The sequence below is a fragment of the Garra rufa genome, chromosome 13 (genome assembly GCF_049309525.1).
Source record: "Garra rufa chromosome 13, GarRuf1.0, whole genome shotgun sequence".
Lineage (NCBI taxonomy): Eukaryota > Metazoa > Chordata > Actinopteri > Cypriniformes > Cyprinidae > Garra > Garra rufa.
Window position 1 is genome coordinate 34230816 of NC_133373.1, and position 25419 is coordinate 34256234.

General features: G+C 36.4%; 1 protein-coding gene across 3 annotated transcripts in view; it reads right to left on the bottom strand.

The window, feature by feature from the left end:
• Positions 1 to 117: 117 nt before the first annotated feature.
• cad (carbamoyl-phosphate synthetase 2, aspartate transcarbamylase, and dihydroorotase) overlaps positions 118 to 25419 on the bottom strand; it is a 31626-nt gene continuing 6324 nt past the window's right edge. The window contains exons 9-45 of one of the 3 annotated variants that reach the window (XM_073852866.1): positions 25188 to 25330; positions 24716 to 24847; positions 24333 to 24566; positions 23959 to 24180; positions 23644 to 23832; positions 23433 to 23557; positions 23203 to 23336; positions 21747 to 21859; positions 21387 to 21637; positions 20606 to 20852; positions 20407 to 20505; positions 19141 to 19365; positions 18822 to 19004; positions 17305 to 17523; positions 17054 to 17221; positions 16769 to 16951; positions 13857 to 13961; positions 13510 to 13752; positions 10085 to 10166; positions 9820 to 9986; positions 9562 to 9726; positions 9077 to 9208; positions 8746 to 8947; positions 8118 to 8308; positions 7890 to 8030; positions 7055 to 7144; positions 6279 to 6435; positions 5996 to 6034; positions 5206 to 5244; positions 4730 to 4896; positions 4557 to 4631; positions 2957 to 3169; positions 1772 to 1897; positions 1428 to 1583; positions 1211 to 1312; positions 1035 to 1129; positions 118 to 930 (exon numbers count right to left, since the gene is read on the bottom strand). In XM_073852866.1, the coding sequence (XP_073708967.1) occupies positions 831 to 930; positions 1035 to 1129; positions 1211 to 1312; positions 1428 to 1583; positions 1772 to 1897; positions 2957 to 3169; positions 4557 to 4631; positions 4730 to 4896; positions 5206 to 5244; positions 5996 to 6034; positions 6279 to 6435; positions 7055 to 7144; positions 7890 to 8030; positions 8118 to 8308; positions 8746 to 8947; positions 9077 to 9208; positions 9562 to 9726; positions 9820 to 9986; positions 10085 to 10166; positions 13510 to 13752; positions 13857 to 13961; positions 16769 to 16951; positions 17054 to 17221; positions 17305 to 17523; positions 18822 to 19004; positions 19141 to 19365; positions 20407 to 20505; positions 20606 to 20852; positions 21387 to 21637; positions 21747 to 21859; positions 23203 to 23336; positions 23433 to 23557; positions 23644 to 23832; positions 23959 to 24180; positions 24333 to 24566; positions 24716 to 24847; positions 25188 to 25330 (5654 nt within the window). In that variant the 3' untranslated portion in view covers positions 118 to 830. The remainder of the gene's footprint in view (positions 931 to 1034; positions 1130 to 1210; positions 1313 to 1427; positions 1584 to 1771; positions 1898 to 2956; positions 3170 to 4556; positions 4632 to 4729; positions 4897 to 5205; positions 5245 to 5995; positions 6035 to 6278; positions 6436 to 7054; positions 7145 to 7889; positions 8031 to 8117; positions 8309 to 8745; positions 8948 to 9076; positions 9209 to 9561; positions 9727 to 9819; positions 9987 to 10084; positions 10167 to 13509; positions 13753 to 13856; positions 13962 to 16768; positions 16952 to 17053; positions 17222 to 17304; positions 17524 to 18821; positions 19005 to 19140; positions 19366 to 20406; positions 20506 to 20605; positions 20853 to 21386; positions 21638 to 21746; positions 21860 to 23202; positions 23337 to 23432; positions 23558 to 23643; positions 23833 to 23958; positions 24181 to 24332; positions 24567 to 24715; positions 24848 to 25187; positions 25331 to 25419) is intronic. The other 2 variants (XM_073852867.1, XM_073852868.1) reach the window with 2 other exon arrangements.

Below are 25419 nucleotides of genomic sequence, written 5' to 3' on the forward strand. Positions count from 1 at the left end.
GCAACACATACCCATTTTCTTCCCAGTCTGACAGATTTAATTTGTTTTGTGTACTTGTACTTAATGCATATTTTCCTTATGCATTTTATTCATCAAAAATGAATAGTGTAGAAAACATTAAGTAAAACAGTTCATTTATTATCCATTTTACTGTCTACCAACAGATCAGGTCATTTATTTGTATCATTACATTGCAGTAGAACAACAGAAATATGGAAGAGCAGAGAAAGATCTGAGAATGCATTTTTTATAGTCTAAAAATACAATTACAAAAGTTTTACTCCATAATGAAGAACTATCTTCCCACCATACTGTATCTGCACTAGTTTTTGCACGAAGTAGATTGACAAAAGTCTGGTCCCCAACTGGAATGTCCAAATGAACATGATCACATGTAAAGATGTCTATATTGTTGTAAATTCACAACAAAAAACATACAGCGTTTACATTTATACTATACCAGTGAAAGATGTAGTAGTACAATTGTTAATTGTATAACTCTTTGCTAAATTTAGCTTATTCTGAAGTGAATGAAACTGAGCAACCTGCTATTCTCAAGTGCTACATTAATGTAATCTCAGATATTCAGGATAAAACTAGTGTAACCACAATGCACTGTGGTTAATGTGCGCGCGTGGTGCACTGTGCGTATTTTAAATCAAATACTCAATAGTACTGAAAGTAACAAATCTGGGCACTTTTTCCTCAAAACCTCACCTACTGGAACTATATGTAGAGTACACAGAATAAACACCAGTCATGGAATCAGTATGAAGCTAACAAAATTCCCTTTACTGCCAAATGTTGAAGAATAGACTATGATGGTCCCTTCACCGACCCAGCACAGTAGCCAGCAGCGCCATCCGAATATACATCCCGTTCTCCGCCTGGCGGAAGTAAGCAGCCCGAGGATCCGTGTCCACTTCCGCACTGAAAGCAAAATGAGATTAGGAAAGGTTTCCAAACAAAGCTGTATTCAGCACTCCTACTTCCCACTTATTTTATCCTGATGCTTTGAATTAAGAATAGCAAACCTGATCTCATTGACTCTGGGAAGAGGATGCATGACCACCATCTTTCTTTTGGCTCCCGTCATGATATGTGGGGTTAGGATAAACTGGCCGAAACACTGAGAAAGATTAAATCATTTATAAATATTCTGATATTTAAGACATAAAAGCAGATGCATCTCTTCAATGAGATTTCTCACCGCTTTGTACTCTTCTTCAGAGGCGAATCGCTCCTTTTGTATTCTGGTCATGTATAGGACGTCAGTGTCTGGAAGGGCCTCTTCAATGCTGTTAAACTCCTCCTGTGGACATAGAGAAGTTTAGACACATTTGAGGGGGGGGGGGGGAAAGCAATGCAATTCAACTAAAAGCACCCAAGTAACAGTCCATTACGGAATTTATACTTTTGTGACGTACCTGTTTAATGCCTTTGGAGGCTACGAAATCGATGATTTCAGCAGGCATGCTGAGGTTCTTGGGGGCCACATAGCGCAAGGTGATCCTGTATTGAGTGAGAAGTCTAGCCAGAGAATGCACAGTACGGCCATGTTTCAGATCACCTACCATGGTAATCTGAGATTTAAGAAAAAAGATCCAAAAATTAGAAGACATCAAAACCTTGCTTTGAGCATCACAACTGAAGCAACATAGATTTCTGTTTGGTGATGCTAGTTGTACAGAAATTACACTTCACTTCAACTCCAAGTGGATATCTCAAGCTAATAATTTCAGACAACTATATTTTTCCAATGTGAACTCACAGTCATGCCATTGACTGTTCCCAGCTCCTCTCTGATCGTAAAGATATCCAGAAGGGCCTGAGTGGGATGTTCTCCAACACCATCACCAGCGTTGATCACCGGCCGCCGACAATGCCTTGCTGCACTCTACAAAACAAGGATTTTCTGTTTAGACTGAGGCACAGATCAACATATGTAAATGAATTAAGGTGACATCGGATGCCCTTTTTTTTTTTTTTTTTTCCACAAGTTTGTATGATTCTTTGGGGTCTTCATGAAATGTCTGCAACATTAGTTAAAATTCCTCAATGGTAGTGTAAAACAACACCCTTTTTTTCCAAAACAGCTGTGTTCACATCGACCCGTTTCGGTGCATGACTCTTTAAATGCTAATGAGCCATTGCTTACCCAGCCCCCTCTTGTTTTTTCGGTGGCGCATTACTAAACTAAAACAAAACAAATCCACTGCGTCCTCAGTGACTTTGAGAAAATGACTCCTATGTTCACTTTTACATCCAACTACAAAATACCTGCACTGCTTTCTCAAGTGAAGAAAAAGGCAGACAGCATACAACTGGCTGAGGGCGGAAATATGCAAATACAGAACAGTCCATCACCAGTTGTGGGTGGGGCCTTAATAGTATGATGTCATATAGCTCAAAATCTAAACGCTTTGATAATTGAGACTCAAGTTTTTTTGGGACTTAATAATAAAAATCCATTCACTACTTTTTTTTTTTTGTGGAGTCGTGTCCACACACTGCAAAGACACCATGTAAGAGTAAATTTTGCATCTGATGTCCCCTTTATTGACAAAAAAAAAAAAAAAAAAAAAAACACTAACATGCATTGATGAATCACAAAAGGGCAATGAATATTTTGATGTCATGTGTCAAAAAGGGAAAGAATTATTACGTGTTCATCAAGGATGCATTAAATTAATAAAAAGTGACAAAGATGTTCTAAAATAATATTACCAATTTTTCTAATTTCAAATTATGTTCTTTTGAACTTTCTATTCAAAAAAAAAAATTGGCATATTGGAATGATTTCTAAAGGACCATGTTGACACTGAAAACTGAGTAATGGCCCCTAAAAATCCAGCTTTAGCATAACGTGAATTACCTGAATAACATGAATTATCTGAATTATCTTTAATATGGATATATTGAAATAATTTATTGTAATAATATTTTGAAAACTCACTTCTACAGCTCCAGGTACGGGGTGGCGCAGAACAATGACATCAGAGTAGCAGCTCATGGTGTGAACAGAATCAGCCAGAGACTCGCCCTTCTGCGTGGAGGACGTGGACTCACTGAAATGCACCACCGACCCTCCTAGACGGTGCATGGCAGCTGCGAATGAACTGCTGGTGCGAGTGCTCACCTCGTAGAACATGGAGGCCATGACTTTACCCTGGAAGAAGATGAGCAGAATGGAATTAAATAAGGAGTTTTCTCCTTCAGCAAGAGGTTCTGTTTCCAAGGGCCACAGATGCCCATTCCTAAAGGAAGAGAAGACTTCACACTGACATGTCAATGCCAGATTGAACAACATCCTGACTCCAGACTGCTGCTGACTTGAGCAGTTAAATACTCCTGCTGGGGGAGGTTTATGTAATGAATGCTCAATATGGGCTGTAATAAACTATAAATCATCCAGTGACATCTACTCTGTTATGGGACAGAATGACTCTCAGTAATCCTATGGTATTGTGGTCTACAGGTTGAATCAAGATCCTGCTCATTTTACTCTTTCAAATAAGAATTTTGGATCCTTAATTCCAAGTCTTTTAGTATGAGACACACTATTTTATTTGTAAATACAGTTAAAGTCAAAAGTTTACATACACCTTGCAGAATCTGTAAAATGTTAATTTTACCAAAATACGAGGGATCATACAAAATGCATGTTATTTATTCATTTATTTTAGTACTGAATAAGATTTCACATAAAAGACGTTTACATATAGTTCACAAGAGAAAATAGTTGAATTTATAAAAATGACACTGTTCAAAAGTTTACATACACTTGATTCTTAATACTGTGTTGTTACCTAAATGATCCACAGCTGTTTTTTTTGTGATAGTTGTTCATGAGTCCCTTTTTGGCCCTGAACAGTTAAACTGCCTTCTGTTCTTCAAAAAAAAAAAAAAAAAAAAAAATCCTTCTGGTCCCACAAATTCTTTGGTTTTTCAGCATTGTGTATTTAAACCCTTTCCAACAATGACTGCATGACTTTGAGATCCATCTTTTCACACCGAGGACAACTGAGAGACTTGTATGCAACCATTACGGAAGATTCAAACGCTCACTGATGCTTCAAAATATATATTAAGAGCCGGGGGTAAAAACTTTTTGAGGATCGGGGTAAATTTAACTTTTGTCTTTTTCTGTAGTTTCTGAAGGTAGTACTAAATGGAAAAAACAACTATCACTAAACAAAAAATACAGCTGTGGATCTTTCAGGTAACACAGTATTAAGAATCAAGTGTACGTAAACTTTTGAAAGGGGGCCTTTAAGTTCAACTATTATTTTCTCTTGTGGACTATATGTAAACATACTTTATGTGAAATATCTTATTCAAGTCAGTACTAAAAAAACAACAACATGCATTATGTATGATCCCCTTTATTTTGGTAAAATAATCAACATTTTGCAGATTCTGCAAGGTGTATGTAAACTTTTGACTTTAACTGTATCAAGTGATATTTGTGTAAAAAAAAAAAAAAAAAATCTAATCTAGTCTAATATAGTCTAATATATAAATATAGTCTAATAATAGTCTAACAGTCAGTATACCTTCAAAATATCCAAGGGTCTTTCCTTCTGCACCATCAGACGAAGAGTATGTGCCACATTGAACAAGTGTGACATCTGAAACCCCAAGATAGACAGGAAAGATTGATGAGCCACTGTAATACTTAAATACAATATTCCTGGACTGTACAACAGGATGGATAACATGGCGTCACCTGTTCCTTGCTGAACTGGCGCACGGACAAGATGTGCTGGCCCACCAGTGGGTGCAGCAAAGGGGAGGTCTGGGGGTGGGGCAGGATCTGCTGCTGCCCAGCTTGAGGTGACAGGATCCTGGCCAGGGGAGGAGGGTGTGCATATGCATCCACTGGGGGAGCCAATTCTGGTAATGGATGCAGAACAACGTCACAATCAGCAACCAATACATCACTGCCATGTTTCAGTAAATCTCACTTTATGCCAATAACCAGGACACGGCATAAGAGCTCATTTGGATCAACCTGAATCACAAGGACCAGCATGCAAGCAAAGCATGGGCAATGCAGGGAAAGAGACCATCATGTCTTGTTTTGATTATGCTTGTGTAAAGACTAAAATATGCCCATGAAATGAATCCAGGAACAAAGATTGGCAGAGAGAACAGAAGCTAAGGGTGGCAAAGCTCTGGTAAACATCACTACAAACGTCAAACCTGCATCATACGGTGCTCTTAATGACACCTCCTCTTCAGCTGCTCAAACAACGAGGCACAAAGTTTGAAAAACAATGGATTAGTAGCTGTACAGTTAGAATTGTAACAAATTTTTAGAAATGTTTAATAGAATTGCTCATGCATTTGTGACATTTTTAGATTTCCATAAAATGGTTTGAAAGTTGGCTGCCTAAAAAATATGTTGGTAATTTTTTTTTTTTTATTAAAGTGAAATTGTATTTAAATGTATAAAATGTATTTATATTATAAAGCAAACCTCCTTTAAATGCGGAGGCAGACTTTCAAATATTTCTTATCCCAACATATATAATTAAAAAAAAAAGAATTAAACCCCACCACATTAGTAATTTTTTTTTTTAAATCCGGTTTTAAATCAATTTTGCATGCAATTTTATATTAATTATTTCCTTTTTGATTTTAAGGGTTGAGGAACAACATCTCTCAGATATTTAGTTTTACAGTGGTCAACATTTGAAGTGGATCAAAAAAGTTAAAAGTTGTCCTAAGACAACAACAGGTATGGTTTCGGTTTTAGGACAATCTGACAAATGGTTTTGATCTACTTCATATGTTTACTACTGTAGATGTTTTAAGTCTGTTCAATTGCATTATTGCTTGGAAAAAAGATTGTTTAAATGACCTTGATCGATCAAATGACAAAAAGGAAGATGGTAAATATTGATGTGATTTTTCATTCACAGACATAGTTGCAGAATCATGAGACTTAGATATTGATTTGATGAAACCATACACATCACATGGACTTTACCCAATGCCTTTTGGGGTTGTATGGTAGATCTTTTGAAACCTGCATATAAAAACATATCTTGCTTAAGATATGATCGTATTGGACCAGCAAATGTTTCAGCTGAACCATTTGCAAGTTCATGTGACAAGCGGACTCAAACAACTGATGCTAGCAAACAAAAGCTGACATCCAACTGAACCACTGTCTGACTTTAAAAATTTAACCAATTATTTACAGTACAATGGTTCACTTGGCACAAACTCATGCACAAGCTCTGAGGGAATACTCTGTATGCCATTACTACCTGGAGGCAGACCGGGATCGGATGCACGGTGGATACGAGGTGGAAGAATGAAGCGACCGTCTCCAGCTGAACGGCGTGGGCTTGGGGCACGGCTACGGACCACATCAGCAGGTGCCGTCTGGCGGGGGCGCTCAGGAGTTATTGTCTCACTTAGACGCTGTAATTAACAATCATAGTTCTATCATGACAACTCTAAGAAAATTTTAGCATGGTAATAGATTTGACAATGTTAATATATTTGGTCTTGGTGGAATAGATCTGCACCACTGTTGTTGTAGATTATTGCTGCTGCTGCAGCAAAGCAAGTACAGGAACTTGCTACTGCCAATACATACGCGATACAGTGCTGAGTATTTAAGACATACTGCTGTTGCACAAGTAGCATATATAATAACCCATAGCAGATCTATACAGGTGGAGCTGGGGAGGTGGAGGGTTTTAGAGGAACTCCAAAAACACTGCGAAATTCTTAGGCGAATACTAACAAGCTATTTAAAGCAGTAACCTCACTGGTTGTGTATGCAACATGAACCAATCAGCTTGTGCCAAGTAGTTTAATGCAAACTGATTATATTCACTGCGTTAATGACCCAACAGTCTGCTCTATCTAGAGTTTCATGACAGAACTTGGCATTTACTCGCTTCCCATGACACTACAGTGGATAATTGGTTTGAAGAATGGATGGGTTGTTTGTTAGCCAGTACACATTAGTAAGCAAAAGCTAAATCGTGAACAATGCAAGTTCAAGTTTTTGAAAGATCAGTTCATGCATTACCTTAGGAGCATCCTTTATCACCTCTGTTGTTACTGCCGGGGGTGGTGACCATGACCTCACATCCTGACCATATCCTGGAGGTACCAATACCTTAAGAGAAAAAGGAACCATTAAACAGAAATCAATAGCTGGGTTTTCATCCAAAGTTGCAATTTTATCCTCTGCTCAAAATTGGAATATCGCATAAACATTTGCGAACAAACACCTTTCCATCCAACAGGAACAAAATACTTCACTTCCTGATAAACTGGCACCAAATATCACTGAGAAAAGCCACTAAATAGACTATAATAATTTTCATATATCATAATTTACATGCGCCTCAGAGTGAGCAGAAAAATCACAATAAATGATGACAATAAGTGATGCTTCAAAATGCACATTAAAAACAGGGTGATGGAAACATAGCTTTAAAAAATAAAACATTAAAAAGCATTTAAAAAAATATTTTTGGAAGGAAATAAATATTCTTTTGTCAGCAAGGATGCATTAAAATAGTAAAAAGTGACAGAAATATTTGGAACAGTGTAAAGTCTTCACCATTTCAAATAATATTTTTGTGGAAACTGTGCTAAGGATTTTTCGAATTGAACATTTAAGCAGCACAACTTTTTTTTCCCCAACACTTATACTAATAAATGTTTGAGCACCAAATCCACATATTAGAATGATTTCTGAAGGATCACATGAAACTTAAGACTAGAGTAATGTCTTTAAAATAATATTTCACAATATTACTGTATTTTATCAAATGAACGCAGTCTTGGTGAGCAAACATTACATTTGTACAGACCACAAACTACTGAACAATAGTGCATATCAGCATTAGCTTCACCTGTCCATCAATATAGGCCACCTCTCCTCTGAGCACCACCCTCATGACTTTCCCCTTTACTTTCATGCCCCCGAATGGTGTCCACTTTGACTTGGTGAATTGCATGTGCTTTGGAATAGTCCACTCTTGCTCCAAGTCCACCTGGAAAATTCAATTATCACTTTGAAATGAGACAATTTTTTCAATTTTAGGCAATTCACTATAAAATACGTGGTCAAACTAAAATACCTCTACATAAGTGTCCTCTTGAACAGGAAGAGAGAATATTTTACTGGGGTTTTCATAGAGCCTCTTGATGATGTCATCAACGGTAAGACGACCATCGCTGACGGCCGTGAGCAGCAGAGGCAGCATAGTCTCCAAACCCGGGTAACCTGGAGGTGGTTTCTCAGAGTTTTTCTCCTCGACCGAATGAGGGGCTGCAACAACAACAACAAAAAAAAAAGTTTAGGTTTAAGACGATATATCAGAATATCTTGATATCTTGTAGGACTGCTTGAAAGCCTGTTTTTTCCCCCATCAGTCACAGGAAGGAATGTCTGACCAATCAAATTATAGTAGTCAACATTTGAAGTGGATCAAAACATTTAAAGTCGTCCTAGAATGGGTATTGTTTTGGTTTTAGGACAACTTTGATGAAAGGTTTTGATCCACTTCAAATGTTGACTATATACAGTATATATAGTCAGTATAAAGTACAAAGTATAAAGAACAGCCTGAAGGTCTGTACAAAGTTTGGATGTAGTTTGAAAGTTCAAGCTGAATTTTAGGTTATTCTTGTTTGTCAGGCAAACAAAATGATATGCCTGTTCAAACAGGTGTGAGGCTTAGCAGAGATATTTGATCCCATTATTACCGTGGTCTGTTGCGAAACAGTCAATGATGTCTAAATTTTCCCACAACGCCTCCATGTCCTCACGAGTACCAAGCATGGGCCGCACTTGTGCCCTGCCGTTCCCAATTGCAGACACGTTATCGTCACACAGGAAGAGATGGTGAGGTGCAACTTCACATGTCACCTGGATGCCCTTTTGTTTAGCTGCTCGAATTATCAGAATCTGAGAAACAATGCATGATTTTAGTTAGTTACAAATCAAAGGAACATGTAAAGAAACTAGATAAAGGTTTAACTATGAAGGGAAAATAAATGCAGTAGTTAAACCATCACATACAACAAGGATTCTTACCTCTTCTTTCTTGGCAACATGGCAAATATGAACGGGTCGCTGATATAGCTGCGCTACCATCAAGATTGCAGCCACTGTCTGCTTCTCTGCATGTGCCACAATGGGCAAGTGCTTTGGCCACTTTTCAAAGTGCTGCATGCAAAGAAAATGATAATCAAATTATAGCATGTGACATGATTGTAAAGCATTACAAACTGCATCATTTAAAAGAATTAAAAAATTGATTAAAAAAATACAAAAATAAAAATAAAATAAATACCCATTTTAAAATAAATAGCATATTTATTTTTAATTAAAGCCTGCTTTTTTATTTTACATTTAATTTCTAAAAAATTTAATAAAATAACTGCATATTTTTATGATTTATTTTAAACCAATTTTAAACCAAATCAATAACAAAAATACACTTGATTAAAAAACAAAAAAAAAAAAACAATGAATTAAAATATAATGCTGTTGCATTTGTTGTATACAAGTTTCCTTACCTCCATCCACAGAGAAACATTGTCCATTTTCAAAGTGGAGTATGTGTCATTCAAGTACATCTTCAGACCAGCTGCAGAGCTTGCAATGGACGGAAGTAGTGTAGCGTTGTCTGATGACGCCCCCACAAAAAGAGCATAATCACAGCGGCATCCGGCCTTGGCAAGCTAGACATATTCATGACAGAAAAGAGTCCATAAACAACTTCTTCATGTGGTAGAAGGTAGAACTAACCGAATATGTAAATGTATTGATGTTACCTTCTGTGCCATAGCGAAGGTGCTGGGGTCAATGATGGCAGGGTTGGTATTGGGCATGGAACACACCATAGTGATTCCTCCAGCCAGGGCAGCAGCTGTGCCCGAGGAAAAATCTTCTTTATGGGTGGCACCAGGCTCCCGCAGATGCACATGGACATCAATCAAACCTTTAGACATACAAGAATAAATGGAATCGACCTCAATGGAATACATTCGTTCTGACAAGCCTCCAAAATAACATCTGAAATGACATAGCCATACACACCAGGTAAACGGATGAGCTTCTGTGAGGTCATGCTGTCGACATGAGTCTTTACATGAGGAGCCTGGCCAATTTGCCTCAGTGCCTGCCAAGACCACAAACACCATCATCTTTAAAATCTTAGAGATACAACAGCATAAACAAACGTGGCCTTAAAAATGCGTGCTTTTCCAAGCAGGATAACAAAACCGATCACTCAGAATAACGCAGGACTAGTCAAATCAGTTTCTTTAAATAATAATAATAAAAAAAAACACACACAAAAAAAAAAAAAAAAAAAAAAACACACTGTAACACTTCCTAGAACATTCACCGGGCGGTGCATGGACTTGTTTTGGACCTTATTACCAAACTGAAACTCAAGGACTGCACCCTCTCTTATTTTAACCCGATTTGTGTCCTTACCACTTTCTGAAAGCCACAGAAAAAAAAAAAAAAAAAACTGCTTGCCGACACATTTTGCCATCCAGAATAGCATGGGCATGAGACCATGCACAAGTCGCGATTTATAAAAACAAATTGTACTAAAATGTACTAGTGCATGCACTGCTTTTGGAATGTTTTTTTCCCAATGATGTGCTACACACTGTTAAAAATTAAAATAAGATACTATTATGAACAATACAGTGTTTCCCCTAGGTTTCCAGTGTTGGGGGGGGGGGGGGGGGGCTGGGCGGTAGCCGCCAACGTTACTTTTTTTCCCCGGTACTTTACCCTACTTTGTGAAATAACGAAAACATTATTATAGACTTATTCAGTGGAAAAATAAGTCCAAAACTCTCTATTTTAACATTTTGAACAATAGGGCTCTACCAACTTTTGCTTTTTTTTTTTTTTTTTTAATTCTTGTGTGTATTATTTTTTCTCATAATCAAATTAAAAGTATAAACATTTATTTATTTTTAATCAAATGAAAAATAAACCCTTTTAATTTTTGGCAAACAAACAGAGGTTTACTGTTAAAATCAATAAATAATAATAGTTTAACATTTAAATAATAATTGTAGTATTTTTTTCTACAATTAAGTGGTTAATCTTGTTATATTTATTTTTTTATCATATATATTGTTTTATGTCAATTATTTAAATAGGAATATATAAACACCTACATTATACTGTACAAAAGTAATACAAGACTAATGTTCTGTTACATGTTACTTTTATTTTGACAGGTTGCCTTGAAGTTTCTGTGTGTACAGCATGATATGATGCCAGTGTTGCCAGACGTACGATAATTATCGTATTTGTACCATAATTTTGACCTCTGTACGATGTACGATCAATAATACCTCAATGTACGATAATTTCAGAATTTTGTGACACCATGGTCGTTGTAATTATAAGAGCTTCTATTCTCAAAGATCTAGCTGTGTGGATACTACGTCTACCTTCATGATTGTGAGGAGACGTGAACGTGCGTTACGCATGCCTTTCATCCAATCTTACGTCTTCTCAACCAATCATCGTGGAGAATGGCTCTCTCTCACAAGCACAAGTTAACGTTCCTGTCGTACTTAGGTCAGTTGTTTCAAAACTGAGGTTGTTAGTTTAACAATAAAGTATAGAAAAAGAGTGCTGAAAAGGATAAATAGCTGTAACATCTAGATTAATAGCTGTATTTTGAACGTTTGACTCGGGTAAGATAATTAGTTTAGCATTGCAATAAGGTATAGAAAATGAGTGCTAAAAAGGAGAAATAGCTGTAACATCTAGATAAATATCTTTATTTTGAACGTTTGACTAAAATACGATAATTTTCTCCCAAATACGATAATTTTGAGCTTCTGGTACGATACTTGGACATTTCCAATCTGGCAACACTGTATGATGCTAGTTTTCTCAAATGAAACGGTAAAAGTGACACTCACAGCAGCTTTGGATTGAGTTTATCTGTTCATGTGAGATGCAAATGCCCAAAATTAGCGGGAGCGTCACGCGTACTTCACTGTGCGTGTAGTAAAAAAAAAAAACGCGTCTCCACCATTCAAACATACTGAGGCAAACGGAGCATGCAGGATTCATATTGAAACGGTCATTTTGCATTTCAGTTTTCACAGACACTAGTCCATATCGCGATTTGAATGAAGTGACAGACCAACTTTTGATTTATTAATCCAAAAATCGACAAATTTACGTGGCATTTCTCGCTATAGTAGATTCGGTTTTTATGAATGGAGTCCGCGATCCAGTCTGTGTTTTCGCGGAGGACACATTGTAAACACGCGATCATGTAAAGACAGAAATGACATGACTTCATGTAAATAAGATAAATAACATAAGGCAATTTAGTTTGTTTAATAAAAGAACAGTGTATAGACCTGTTCTATAGGAAAGATAACCTTAATGACTTCTATTGTGATCTGACGCTATATCGAAAATAAAATGAACTTGACATTCAAGGGGGGCGGGGGGTGCCGTTGGGGGGGCGGGGCGCCCCCCTAAGATAATGGTAGGGGAAACACTGCAATAACAATTTTACCTGTATTTTAAAATGTGTTGCATTAAAATTACATGCCTAATGTAAAAAGTATCTGTAGCTGTTTTTTTTTTTAACTTCTCACATAAAACACTGTTAAAATGCATTACTATTTATTATACCCTAATTATGGTGTTAGACAATAGAACTTAATGTTTAGAACAGGAAGTGTGTGCTAATAGTTTAAGAGCTTTACTTGAATGATATAACATTTACAGTACTGTATATTGTAACATAATTATTACTTTTTAAAAGTTTTTGCATAAAATTATATAAATAAAACCTAAATTTTCTTGTACAATTTTATTTTCTTAATTTTAACAGTGCATTTTAAATGTTTAACGAAAGTGAGGGATGTTTGCAAAGGATTAAAGACGGTTAAAACACTGAAAACAAATAATTGCAGAATGTTATAGAAATTACATTACAAATTTTAATTTTATTTGTTAAATAATTAACGGTTAATTTCATAAGATAAATTTTTTAATAGCTTTATTTAAGTTGTCCTGAAGATGAAAAACTATGAAGAAAAAAACAAAAAGAAAGAGGAAACTCGAGTCACAACAGCCATTAAATGCCTTAAAGCAACCTGCACTACACTACCATTTTCTGAAGATTGATTGCTGTAAGTAGAGTTATTTTTCAGTTTTTCTCAGTTTAACTTTTCTGTAAATAAACCTTATATACACATACATATATATAGTTCACTTTTAAAATAAGTCTACGTTTAAAAACATACAGAATGCGGTTTCATTTGTTTTGCCAGAACAAAGTGAAAAAACATTTTGCAAATGTTACGAAATAGGAGAAATGCAACACGAATGCCACCTACCGATCTTGTCTCGCTAGGACTGACTGACCTGTTCTTTTTCACGCATTTTAATAGCCACATTTGTAGCATAAACTTTTAATTTTGTGAGGTCAGTAACAATTCATGTTTGTCATCGCTCACCTGAACAAACAACTTGGTGCACTTGATGTCAGTGATGAGCGGTACGGAGTAATCAATGGCCATTCGACGAGTGCGATAACCTTTGGTCACAAAGGAGGACAAGCGTCTTCCACCAGAGTTTCTCATGGACAGATTGATGACCAAGTCAAAATGGTTCTCTGCCAGATAGTCCATGATGTTCCTTTGTTTGTCCTTATTTGGGCAGTCACTCTCCTCTTCAAAAGGCCAGTCCACTGCCATCACCTGATAAGAGACAGATAAACAAAAAAAGTAAAATGGCAGATTTCACCTGTTCGTTTAGCTGTAAAAAAAAAAAAAAAAAAAAAAAAGATTGTTTTTCACTGTACCTTGACTCCATGTTCAGTGTAGAAGTCAGCGGTGCCTAGACTGGCATACAAGTTATAACCTAAAACCTCCAAAGTCTGGACTGTCTGCAGGAGCTCGCTCTTATTCTGAAAGAAATTTATACATTTTATTTAAAGGGACAGCTCACACAAATGAAAACTACCTCATGATTTACTCACCCTCAAGCCATCCTAGAAGAATATGACTTTCTTCTTTTAGACTAATACAATTGGAGTTGTATTAAAAATGCCCCGTCTCTTCCAAGCTTTATAATGACAGTTAATGGGTGTTGATATTTTGAAGTCCAATAAAGTGCATCCATCCATCATTTAAAGTATTTCACATGGCTCCATGGGATTAAAGGCCTTCTTAATGGAGAAGCTCACTTGCAGAACAAAAATTGACAGATAATTTATTAGCTTGACCTCCAAGATGTTAAATGTCTTTCTTTCCTCAGTCGTAAAGAAATACATAGACTTCTATGGTGCCCGCAAGTTTGAACTTCCAAAATACAGTTTAAATGCAGCTTCAAAAGGGCTTTAAACCAGTGGTTCCCAAAGTTCCACGTTCCTGGAGGCCCTCCAACACTGCACATTTTGAATCTCTCCTTTTTGACACACCCATTTCAGGTCTTGGAGTCTCTACTAATGAGCTGATGATCTGAATCAGGTGTTTGATTAAAGAGGCATGGAAAACATGCAGGCTGTGTCCAAATTCAGGGTCTGCATCCTCCTTAGGATCATTCCTACCCGGTTGAAGGAGGAGGGGTCCTCCGAAGACCGCAAAACCTGGAAGTAGGTGTCTGTGAATTTGGACAGCCTACCCTTCTTTCAGTTCCCTCCCCTACCCGTTGCTCATATTCGGTCGCCTAGCAACCGTGACAGCGCTAAGCAAGAAGTAAGGTTATCTGTACTGCACAAAACAAAAGAACTGCTCTTTCGTCCCTAAAAGCGTTAAAAACAGCTTCAATCACTAACAAGAAATTAGCTATGTGTAAGGGGATATTCACACAGGAAGTAAGAAAGAAGCTAGTTTACAAAAGAGATGTTTTTTTTGAACATAAACATACAAATGTAAAAAAATAAATAAGCTTAAGGCCAAAACCAAAGGCCTAACTAGACAACCGCTGTAAAAAAAATATTCTTTTAAAAGCCAGTTTTTTTTTTACTTACATTATTACTACCGCTCGCTTCGTCCGCTATTATTTGAAAATTCCGGAAGCGCTCTGCCGAAAGGAATTATGGGATAGGTAGGACGGGAAAGGATCCACCAGACCCATCCTTCCAATTCAGGGAAAAAGGACGTATTTGTGGGCCGCATTTGAAGGATCCTACGAATTTGGACAGCCTTTGTCGCGGCGCTGTGACGTAACATCCTTCAAATGAGTCGTCCGAAGGATGTAGACCCTGAATTTGGACACAGCCGCAGTGTTGGGGGGCCTCCAGGAATGTGGTTGGGAACCGCTGCTCTAAACGATCCCAGCCGAGGAAGAAGGGTCTTTTCTAGCAGAACGAACGGTTATTAAAAAAAATATCTGATGATTTATATACTTATCCTCAAATGCTCGTCTTTATATAGCTCTGCGTGTAGTTTGTGTATTCCGGTTCAAGACAGTTAGGGTAGGTCGAAAAGCATACCCATTTAATTTTCTCCTCCAACTTCAAAATTGTCCTACATCGCTGCAGAAGTACCGAACCAGTGTTTACAAAGTAAAAGTGCAAAGAAGATCAAATGCCCTTTACAAAAAAAAAAAAAAAAAAAAGAAAAAAAAAAAAAAAAAAAAAAAGAGGCAAGAGTTGGAGAATAAAATGAGATGGGAGTTTTTCAACCTACACTAACTCATAAACCAACAAGACGAGCATTTGAGGTTAAAAAGTGTAAATTTTTTTGTCCATGTTTCGCTAGATAAGACCCTTCTTCCTTGGCTGGGATCATTTAGAGCCCTTTGAAGCTGGATTTTAACTGCAGTTTAAACTCGCGGGCACCATAGAAGTCCACTACATGGAGAGAAATCCTGAAATATCTTCCTCAAAAAACAATTTCTTTATGACTGAAGAAAGGAAGACATGAACATTTTGGATAACAAGGGGGCGAGTAAATTATCTGTAAATTTTTGTTCTGGAAGTGAACTTTTCCTTTAAGTGAATCGATGCCTTTGTGTTAGAAAAATATCCATATTTAAAACTTTAGAAATCGTAATCTCTAGTTTCTGCTAACGGTCATACATGGGTTTATGAGAACGTGGCGCAGCATAAACTCTGGTAGGAATATGCTAGTCTTGAGAGAACAAAGTTGTTTACAGCAAAGGAAAACCAGTCTCCTCTTGATTTATATCGAAATCCTTGTTTGGGACTTCTCATCTGCACTTCTGCGTTTGTCACTTCTCACCGATGCTTACATTGCACCTACATTACTACGTCACTTTCTAGTGTACACACGTATTACAGTTAGCGAAAACTATAGAATATGGATTATAAAGTTTTAAACATGGATATTTTTCTTACGCAAATGCATCAATTCACTTCAGAAGGCCTTTATTAACTCCCTGGAGCTGTGTAGTACTTTTTATGATGGATGGAGTCACTTTATTGGACTTTAAAATCTCAACACCCATTCAGCACCATTATAAAGCTTGGAAGAGGCGGGACATTTAATATAACTATAATTATATTCATCTGAATGAAGAAAGTCTTATACACCTAGAATGGCTTGAGGGTGAGTAAATCATGGGGTAATTTTCATTTTTGGGTGAACTATCCCTTTAAGGAACCAGATCATTTTGTTCAATGTAATTTAATGGTGTAAGCAAAGTTGATGGTGGCGAAATTAAACCATAGCTTTCAGTAATGTGAATCAGATTATGAATAAAATTAATAGGAACAGATTCAACTTGCTGTAAAAAGTTAGCAATTACCTTGTAACTACCAATAGAGAGGAGAATATTCTTTTTAGGGATTTTAAAGCCAGTGCTGAGCATGGCTTTAAGGTAGGCCTCGTATCGGTTCTCCCCGAAGCAGGCCACTTCTCCAGTGCTGGTCATCTCCACACCTAAAACCACATCTGCTCCAGCAAGGCGTGAGAAGGAGAACTGAGGAACCTAAGAGTCAAACGCAGATCAAGCTTATGTAGATATTGGAAAACACAGATAGTTCAGTTCAAGCGCTCTCATCAAAAACAGACCTCACTGAAAGTTCATTACCTTAACTCCCACAATGCCATTCCCTTTCATCAGCCCGACATCCTCGACTTCCTCTCCCATAATGACTCTTGTTGCTAGGGCAACAAGATCGACACCAAGTGTTTTGGACACAAAAGGGAAGGAGCGTGAGACTCGCACATTGCATTCTATCACCTTCAGTTGATCATCCTGTCGACAAAATAACATGACTTCGTTTCAGCACCAAATATTTTGAAATGCACTCGTCCTAGCTAACCAAAATTAAAACGCACCTTGGCAATGAGCTGCAGGTTGAAGGGGCCGGTGACCTGAAGCTCCTGGCCAATTGCGTGAACGATTATCTTAATGCGCTCCATGGTTTTCTGGTTGATATCCTGAGGTGGGGTCACCAGCGTGGCATCTCCAGAATGCACCCCTGCGTTCTCCACATGCTCAGACACCGCTATGGCAATGACCTCTCCGTCACAGGCCACAGCGTCCACATCTATTTCCTGACAGAGAAACATCAACAAAAATGTCTGCCACCTGAATAGCTCTAAACACACAATACAGCGATTTTACAGAATTCAAAGCTAATATTTTATAAAATATTACACATAAGGATCAGCAAAAGTATAAACAAAATTTGTTATCCTTAACTGAAACAGATACTAAAACATTTTAGATGAAAGAAAAAAAGAAGAGAGATTAAAAAGCTAAAAAGAAATAAGACAAACTTAATTGACTAAAATGAAAACTGCCATTTAAAAAAATAATAAATACTATAAACATCTATAAATAGACCTAAAATAACACTTATTAGGATGTACCAATATTAAAAATCTTAGTAACAGCGTTATTTTTAAATGAATGGCTGATATATTTAATTTCTATATATTTCTTTAATATTTTATATAAAATAAAACTAAATAGATAAAACAATAAATACATACATTTTAAAAATTTAGTTAAATAACAAAACATACAATTAAAAAAAGTATTTAATTGATTTTGTTTCATTTTAAATGTAAAAATTATTTAAATTTAATGTTAATTAAATAAATATATATTTTAAATAGATTTAATAATAATAATAATAATAATAATAATAATAATAAAATAACTAAAATTACAAATATATAAAAAAATAAACTTAAATTGTTTCATGTAAATTTTTTACCAAATAAAACAAATTGTAAAAAATTATAAAACAAATTAATGAAAAAATAAAACAAAAGTAAATAAATATAAAACAAAATAAATAAATACAATTAAAATAAATAAATTCAATTAAAAAAAGAGAAAAAAAAAAGATATATATATATATATTTCACATATATGTATGTATGTGTGTATATATATATATATATATATATATATATATATACACACATATACATATACATATACATATACATATATATATACACACACATATATATACATATACATATATACACACACACACACACACGTATTTTTTTTATTTTATAAAAATACAGATTATCGCCTGATTACATGAAGTTCTCATGAAATCTCTCATCCCTTCTCAATCATTTAAGCAACAACAGCAACTGGAAAAACAAATTAGGACTTCTGGCAGGAAATGAACAGTTATACTGTGTAACATTCACACCTCAAGCATCAAACCTGTTCAAACATGTTTTTTCTTTTTTTGTGCAAACCGACAGCGTTAGAAATTAACTCCCATCTCGCGCATATAAGTACACACATGCATTTGACTTTTAACTGGAACTGCTTGAAGGGTGGGAACGGTCTGTACCGACTTAAAATGTTTTTATTGACTAACCTTGGCCTCCTGAATGAATTTGGAGATAACAACAGGGTGTTCCTTTGACAGAGCAACTGCACTGCTTAGGAACCTTTCCAGGTCAGTGTCTGAGAAGGCAACATTCATAGCAGCCCCGCTGAGAACATACGACGGCCTCACTAAGCAGGGATAACCCACCGTCTCACAGAAACCCACAGCAGACTACAAGAGAAATATCAAGAGGGTATTTGAAGTTACAAGCAATTATAAAAGAACTTAGGTCGTTCTTTGGTTATTCATTTCACACTACGCTTCCAGAGTGTTTCTTGGTGTTGAATGAATTATCTTTATATCTTACCTCAGTATCAGACAGCTCTTTCCATCGGGGCTGGCTGATTCCTATGGTGTCCAGCATCCTGGAGAATTTGAAGCGGTTCTCCGCAGAGTCAATGAACTCAGGTGAGGTGCCCAGGATCCTGCACTGCTGTCTATGCAAGGACATGGCAATGTTGTTGGGCAGCTGTCCACCCATGGACAGAATAATTCCCTCTGGGTTCTCCATCTCATATATGTCCATCACTACCTGTGATTAAAAGCAGGGAAATTCAATAATTACTACATTTACAAGCATTTTATTTCATTAAATAAAATATTTGAATTTTGCATGTTTTAATATTACATACTCTACCAGTGAAATGTTCTTGGACAGCAAGATTAATGTTTTTTTTTTAAAGGAGTCTCTTCTGCTCACGAATCCTGCATTTATTTGATCCAAAATTCAGCAAAAGCAGTAATATTGTGAAATATGTTCACTATTTGAAATTACTGCTTTCTATTTGAATACATTTTAAAATGTAATTTATTCCTGCGATCAAAGCTAAATTTTTAGCATCATTACTCAAAGCTTTAGTGTCCCATGATCCTTCAGAAATAATTGTAATATGCTGATTTGCTGTTCAAGAAACATTTTTATTATTATCATCAATATTTACAACAGTTGAGTACTTTATCATTTTATTTATCTGAAATAAAAAGCTTTTGTAACATTATACGCCCCCCCCCAAAAAAAAAAAAATATTATACTGACTCCAAGCTTTTGAATAGTAAAGAAATAATAGAAATTAATACATTTGATAAATAGACTTACAATGTTACAAAATTTTTCCATTTCAGATAAATGCTGTACTTCTGAACTTTATATTCATCAAAGACACTTGGAAAAAAAGTATGTTTTCAACGTAATAATAATAATAATAATAACAACAACACTACATGTTTTTGAGCAGCAAATCAATATTAGAATGATTTCTGAAGTATCATTTGAGAAATCAGCTTTAAAAAGCACAGGAATAAATTACATTTTAAAACATTAAAATAGACAGCAGTTATTTTAAATAGTAAAAGCATTTCACAATTTAACTGTTTTTGCTGTATTTTGGATCAAATAAACGCATGCTTGGTGAGCAGAAAGAGACTTCTTAATTAAAATTAAAATCTTACTGTCCAAAAATGTTTGACTGGTAGCGTATTTAATATGAATTATTTAAATTGTTTAATTAAATGTTTTATTTTGTATAAATATTATCATTTATAACATTTTAGTAGCATTTATAACATTTCTTACCTCAAATGAAATCTCATCAAAATACAGTCTGTCGCACATATCATAATCTGTGCTAACTGTTTCTGGGTTGTAGTTCACCATAATTGTTTTGTATCCCATCTGTAAATGAACAGTTCTCAATTACACACACTGAAAATGTCACAAAATCATGAATTCATGCGACACAAAAGTTCTTTTTCCCTTCATATGGATAGCTCACCTTCCTCAGCTCCATAATACACCCAACAGCGCACCAATCGAACTCCACGCTGCTTCCAATTCGGTAAACCCCAGAGCCGATCACCATGACATGGGGTTGCTTGAAAATCACATCGCTTTCTGAGCCGTGATAGGTCAGATACAGATAGTTGGTGTGGGCGGGCCACTCGGCGGCCACTGTGTCAATCTGTTTGACCACTGGAAGGATCTTCCAGTCACGTCTCATCTTCCTCACAGCCAGCTCAGTGCTACAACAATGGAAAAAAAAGCAGATTTAGTTGACTACCGCAGCCTATAGTAACTATTCCTTGTATAAACGTAACAGAGGTGTATTTGTAGCAATAGCCAAAAATACCGATTTTTCCTTCTTGCCAAAAATCATTAAGTAACAATCATGTTTCATTAAGATATTTTGTAAATTTTTCCTACCATAAATATCAAAACTTAATTTTTGATTAGTAATATGCATTGGTAAGAACTTCATTTGGACAAATTTAAAAGAAATTTTCTCAATATTTAGATTTTTTTGCACTCTCAGATTCTAGATTTTTTAAAATAACTTTATCTCGACCAAATATTGGTCCTATCCTAACAAACCATGCGTCAATAGGAAGCTTATTTATTCAGCTTTCAGATGATGTATAAATCTCAATTTCAGAAAATTGACCCTTATGACTGGTTTTGTGGTCCAGGGTCACAAATCTAGAATCACAAGTCTAAGTCACAAGTCTAGAATCGACGGTTGAGATTTTCTGCATCAGGAGTTGCAGCTGTGCAAGTACCTCTGCACAGCTTGAGCGATCTGTTTGTCGGAGAAACCCAGCTGCTTGGCTTTCCTCATGACCTCAGGTGGCATGGCACTCTCATCCTTATTATATGCCTCTAGAAGTTTCTCATGGTCTGCGATGTTCTTCATCTTGTGCAGAAACCAGTGGTCTATTTTGGTCAGCTCATAGAGCCGCTCAACGGTGTAGCCTGCACGCAGGGCACCCGCCAGAACAAAGATGCGCTTGTCTGTGGGTGTCTGCAGCTCCTGAGATATGAGGGGAAAAAAAAATTAGTTTGGTTTTCATGAGGATTTTTGTCAGCCTGTAGAAATCTAACATGGAGTGAGATGGAAGATGTGCAGCTTCAGTACAAACCTCTTCAGACACTGGTTTGATGGTGTGGTCAAAACCAACGCAGTTCTCATCCACCATTCTCAAAGCTTTCTGGAAGGCCTCTTCAAAGCTGCGGCCAATGGCCATCACTTCTCCTGAAATGAAAGAGAGGGCTGAATGAGATCACAATATACTGGATATGCGAGTTCAGAAAAGACAGCGCCTTCTCAACTAAACAGGCTAAATTTTAGCTTTTTCTTTAATAAACACACGACTTTGCCATATTAAAATTTCCAAGCAAGCCTTTTACTACAATAGTAATTAAACGGCTTAAACTATGGTTACTAAACATGCACAATCTGAATCACACACACACACACACACACACACACACACACACACACACACACACACACACACACACACACACACACACACACACACACACACACACACACACACACACACACACACACACACACACACACACACACACACACACACACACACACACACACACACACACACACACACACACACACACACACACACACACACACACACACACACACACACAAAATTGAAAATTGTTAACAGTCCCTCTTACAATTACTGTCAGCTTGATTTAGTAAAAAATATGATTACCAAATTAACAAAATAAGGTTTTGAACAAATGGTGCCATAGCAATGCTAATATGACTGACAAAAGTAGACATAAAAATCAATTACATTTTTATAAGTTCCAAAACAAGCAAGGAAGTGTCAATGAAATAGCTGTTGGTTGTTAAGGGGAACCTATCAAGTTTGAGATTTTGGGATTTCTGGGTTTTCATATAGTGTTTTTTCAGACTAAAGAAAAGATCCAAAAAACACTGTTAAGTGTTTGTTTTATAGCATGTTATCTATTTGTGTCAAAAGATTTTAATTACAATGCAAATTAGTTTTTTCTCCTACACCGAGCCATAAATCTCCACTTCAGTAACACCAAACTTTACATTTTTATTCCCGTCTATATCCTGAAGGTTTTTACAGAGGGATTTGTTCATATATAATTTGCTTTATTTTATACAACATTTTATTCCCCAAAAAATGGTGAATTATGTTGGGACGAAACAAGATACCCAAAATTCCCCCTGTAAAAACTTTTGACTCTAATGTCAAAATTTTTAAATTTATATTTTATCTGAAAACACTCGTGTAATATTTACTTTTCATTCTATTTAATTGTATTATTTTTTTTTTAATTCCATTTAGCTTCACATTTATTTCAGGTTTAGTCATTTGAATACTTCAAGCTTTTGTTCATATTAAACATTGAATGTTTATTTTTAAATTAATTTTTCCATGTAAACTTTTTTTTTTCCATCTAATATATCTTTTTTATTCCATTTAATTGTAGTTAAATTAAACACTATTTTTAATCGTTTCTTAACATTGGCTTGAGAATTATAACATAGATTTCTACTGCATATTTGTATTTTTTTGCATGAAAGCTCACCAACGCTCTTCATGGAACTGCCAATTTTAGTGCTGACTCTGAGGAACTTGCTCAAATCCCAACGAGGAACCTTCACCACACAGTAATCCAGACTTGGCTCAAAGTTGGCTGTTGTGGAATTAGTCACTGAGTTCCTGAAAAACAGCCACTATTGAGCAACTTTGAAAAGAACACCACTGTACAGAATGTAATTGTATACTTCAATGGCTCATTTCAGTAAAAGAACTCACTTGAGCTTGGGCAGAGGGATTCCCAAGCCAAGCTTGGCTGCCACGTAAGCCAGCGGGTAACCTGTGGCCTTACTGGCCAACGCAGAGCTTCGTGAGAGACGAGCGTTTACTTCAATGATGTAGTACTGTCAAGAGACAAAGAATGAGATTATGGGTTGATCACTGCTTCCTGAGACTCATTAATCCTGGATGATATAAGTGAGTGAATTACCTGCTCAGATTCAGGATTTAGGGCATACTGAATGTTGCACTCTCCCACAATGCCCAAGTGGCGAATAACTTTGATGGCCGTGTTTCTCAGCATATTGTATTCATAGTCATTCAGCGTCTGACTAGGAGCCACCACTATGGACTCCCCAGTGTGGATTCCTAGAGGATCAACGTTCTCCATGTTACAAACCTGAACGATAACAAATCAAATTAGAAAAGAACAAAGGTTAAAACATAGTGTTAAAATGTAAAGGCATGTAGGTATAAATAAAAATGTCAGTATAAAAGGGAAACCACAGATCTAAGGGCTTCATACCGTAATGCAATTATCATAGGCGTCCCGCACCACTTCATACTCTATTTCCTTCCAGCCTTTGAGAGATTTGTCAACCAGGACTTGTGATGTGTGGGCAAAGGCCTGAGTAACCAATGTGATCATCTCCTCTCGATTATTGGCAAAGCCTGAACCCAGTCCACCTAGGGCAAACGCAGACCGGACCAGTACGGGATAGCCAAGTCTTTCAGCAGCAGCTACTGCCTATAGAGAGGGAAGGAAAAAAAATAAAAAAATAAAAAAAATAAAAAAATTTCACACAATATTGGACCAAGAACACACGAAAATGTTAACAATGATCCCAAGTATTTTAACAGTAACACGAATAGTTTTGTACAATAAATGAATGAGCTGACCTGTTCAACAGACATGGCTGCTTCACTGGGGGCAACATGTTCATTAATTTCCTCCATCTTCTCCACAAAAATCTTCCTGTCTTCAGTCATCTCTATAGAGGCTACTGGGGTTCCAAGCACACGTACTTTGTATTTTTCTAGCACTCCTTGTTTAGTGAGCTCCACACCACAATTCAGGGCCGTCTGACCGCCAAATGTGAGCAACACCCCGTCTGGACGCTCATTCTTTATCACCTATTTCAATGACAGCAGGATAAAAGCTTGACCTCGAAAACATTTTAAACTCTAAAGTCAGCGTGTTAAAAAACATTTTTTTCAGTTTTCAAAATGTGTCAAGAAAACTACTGTAGACCATTACTTTTGGATGGACAGCTTTTTCCTACCTGTGTGACATACTCTGGTGTGATTGGGAGGAAGTAGACTTTATCTGCCAGGCCCTTTGAGGTCTGTACTGTGGCAATGTTGGGGTTGATGAGGACTGTTTGGATGTTCTCTTCTTTCAGAGCTTTTATAGCCTGGGAACACACACAAACAAAAAAAAAAAAAAAAAATCAAATTACCTAGGGAAAATACTGCACTAACATACTGCATACGAAGATGTACACCACATTTATTACACTATTTATTCATTTTTGTTAACGTTAGTTAATAAAAGGGTTGATTATTGTTCGTTCATGTTAGGTCACAGTGCAGCATTAACAAACAACTTGTGATTTTAATAATGCATTTGCAAATGGTGAAATTAACGTTAACTAAGATTAATAAATGCTTTAGAAGTATTGTTCATTCTTAGTTCATGTTAACTAATGACCCTTATTGTAAAGTGTTACCATTTTTTTCTTCTTTGACACTCACCTGAGATCCAGAATAGTCAAACTCTCCAGCCTGTCCAATGGAAAGCCCTCCTGAACCTAAAACCAGAACTTTACGAGGTCGAACAAATGCTTCCGGGTCAGGAGATCCAGGGTAAGTGAGGTGCTCTGTTAATCTTTGCTTAACTGCAAAAATTAGAGGTTTATAAATAAGTCACGAAGTCAGAACTACAACACAACAATAATAATGTAATTATGCTTGTTTGACAGGAGTA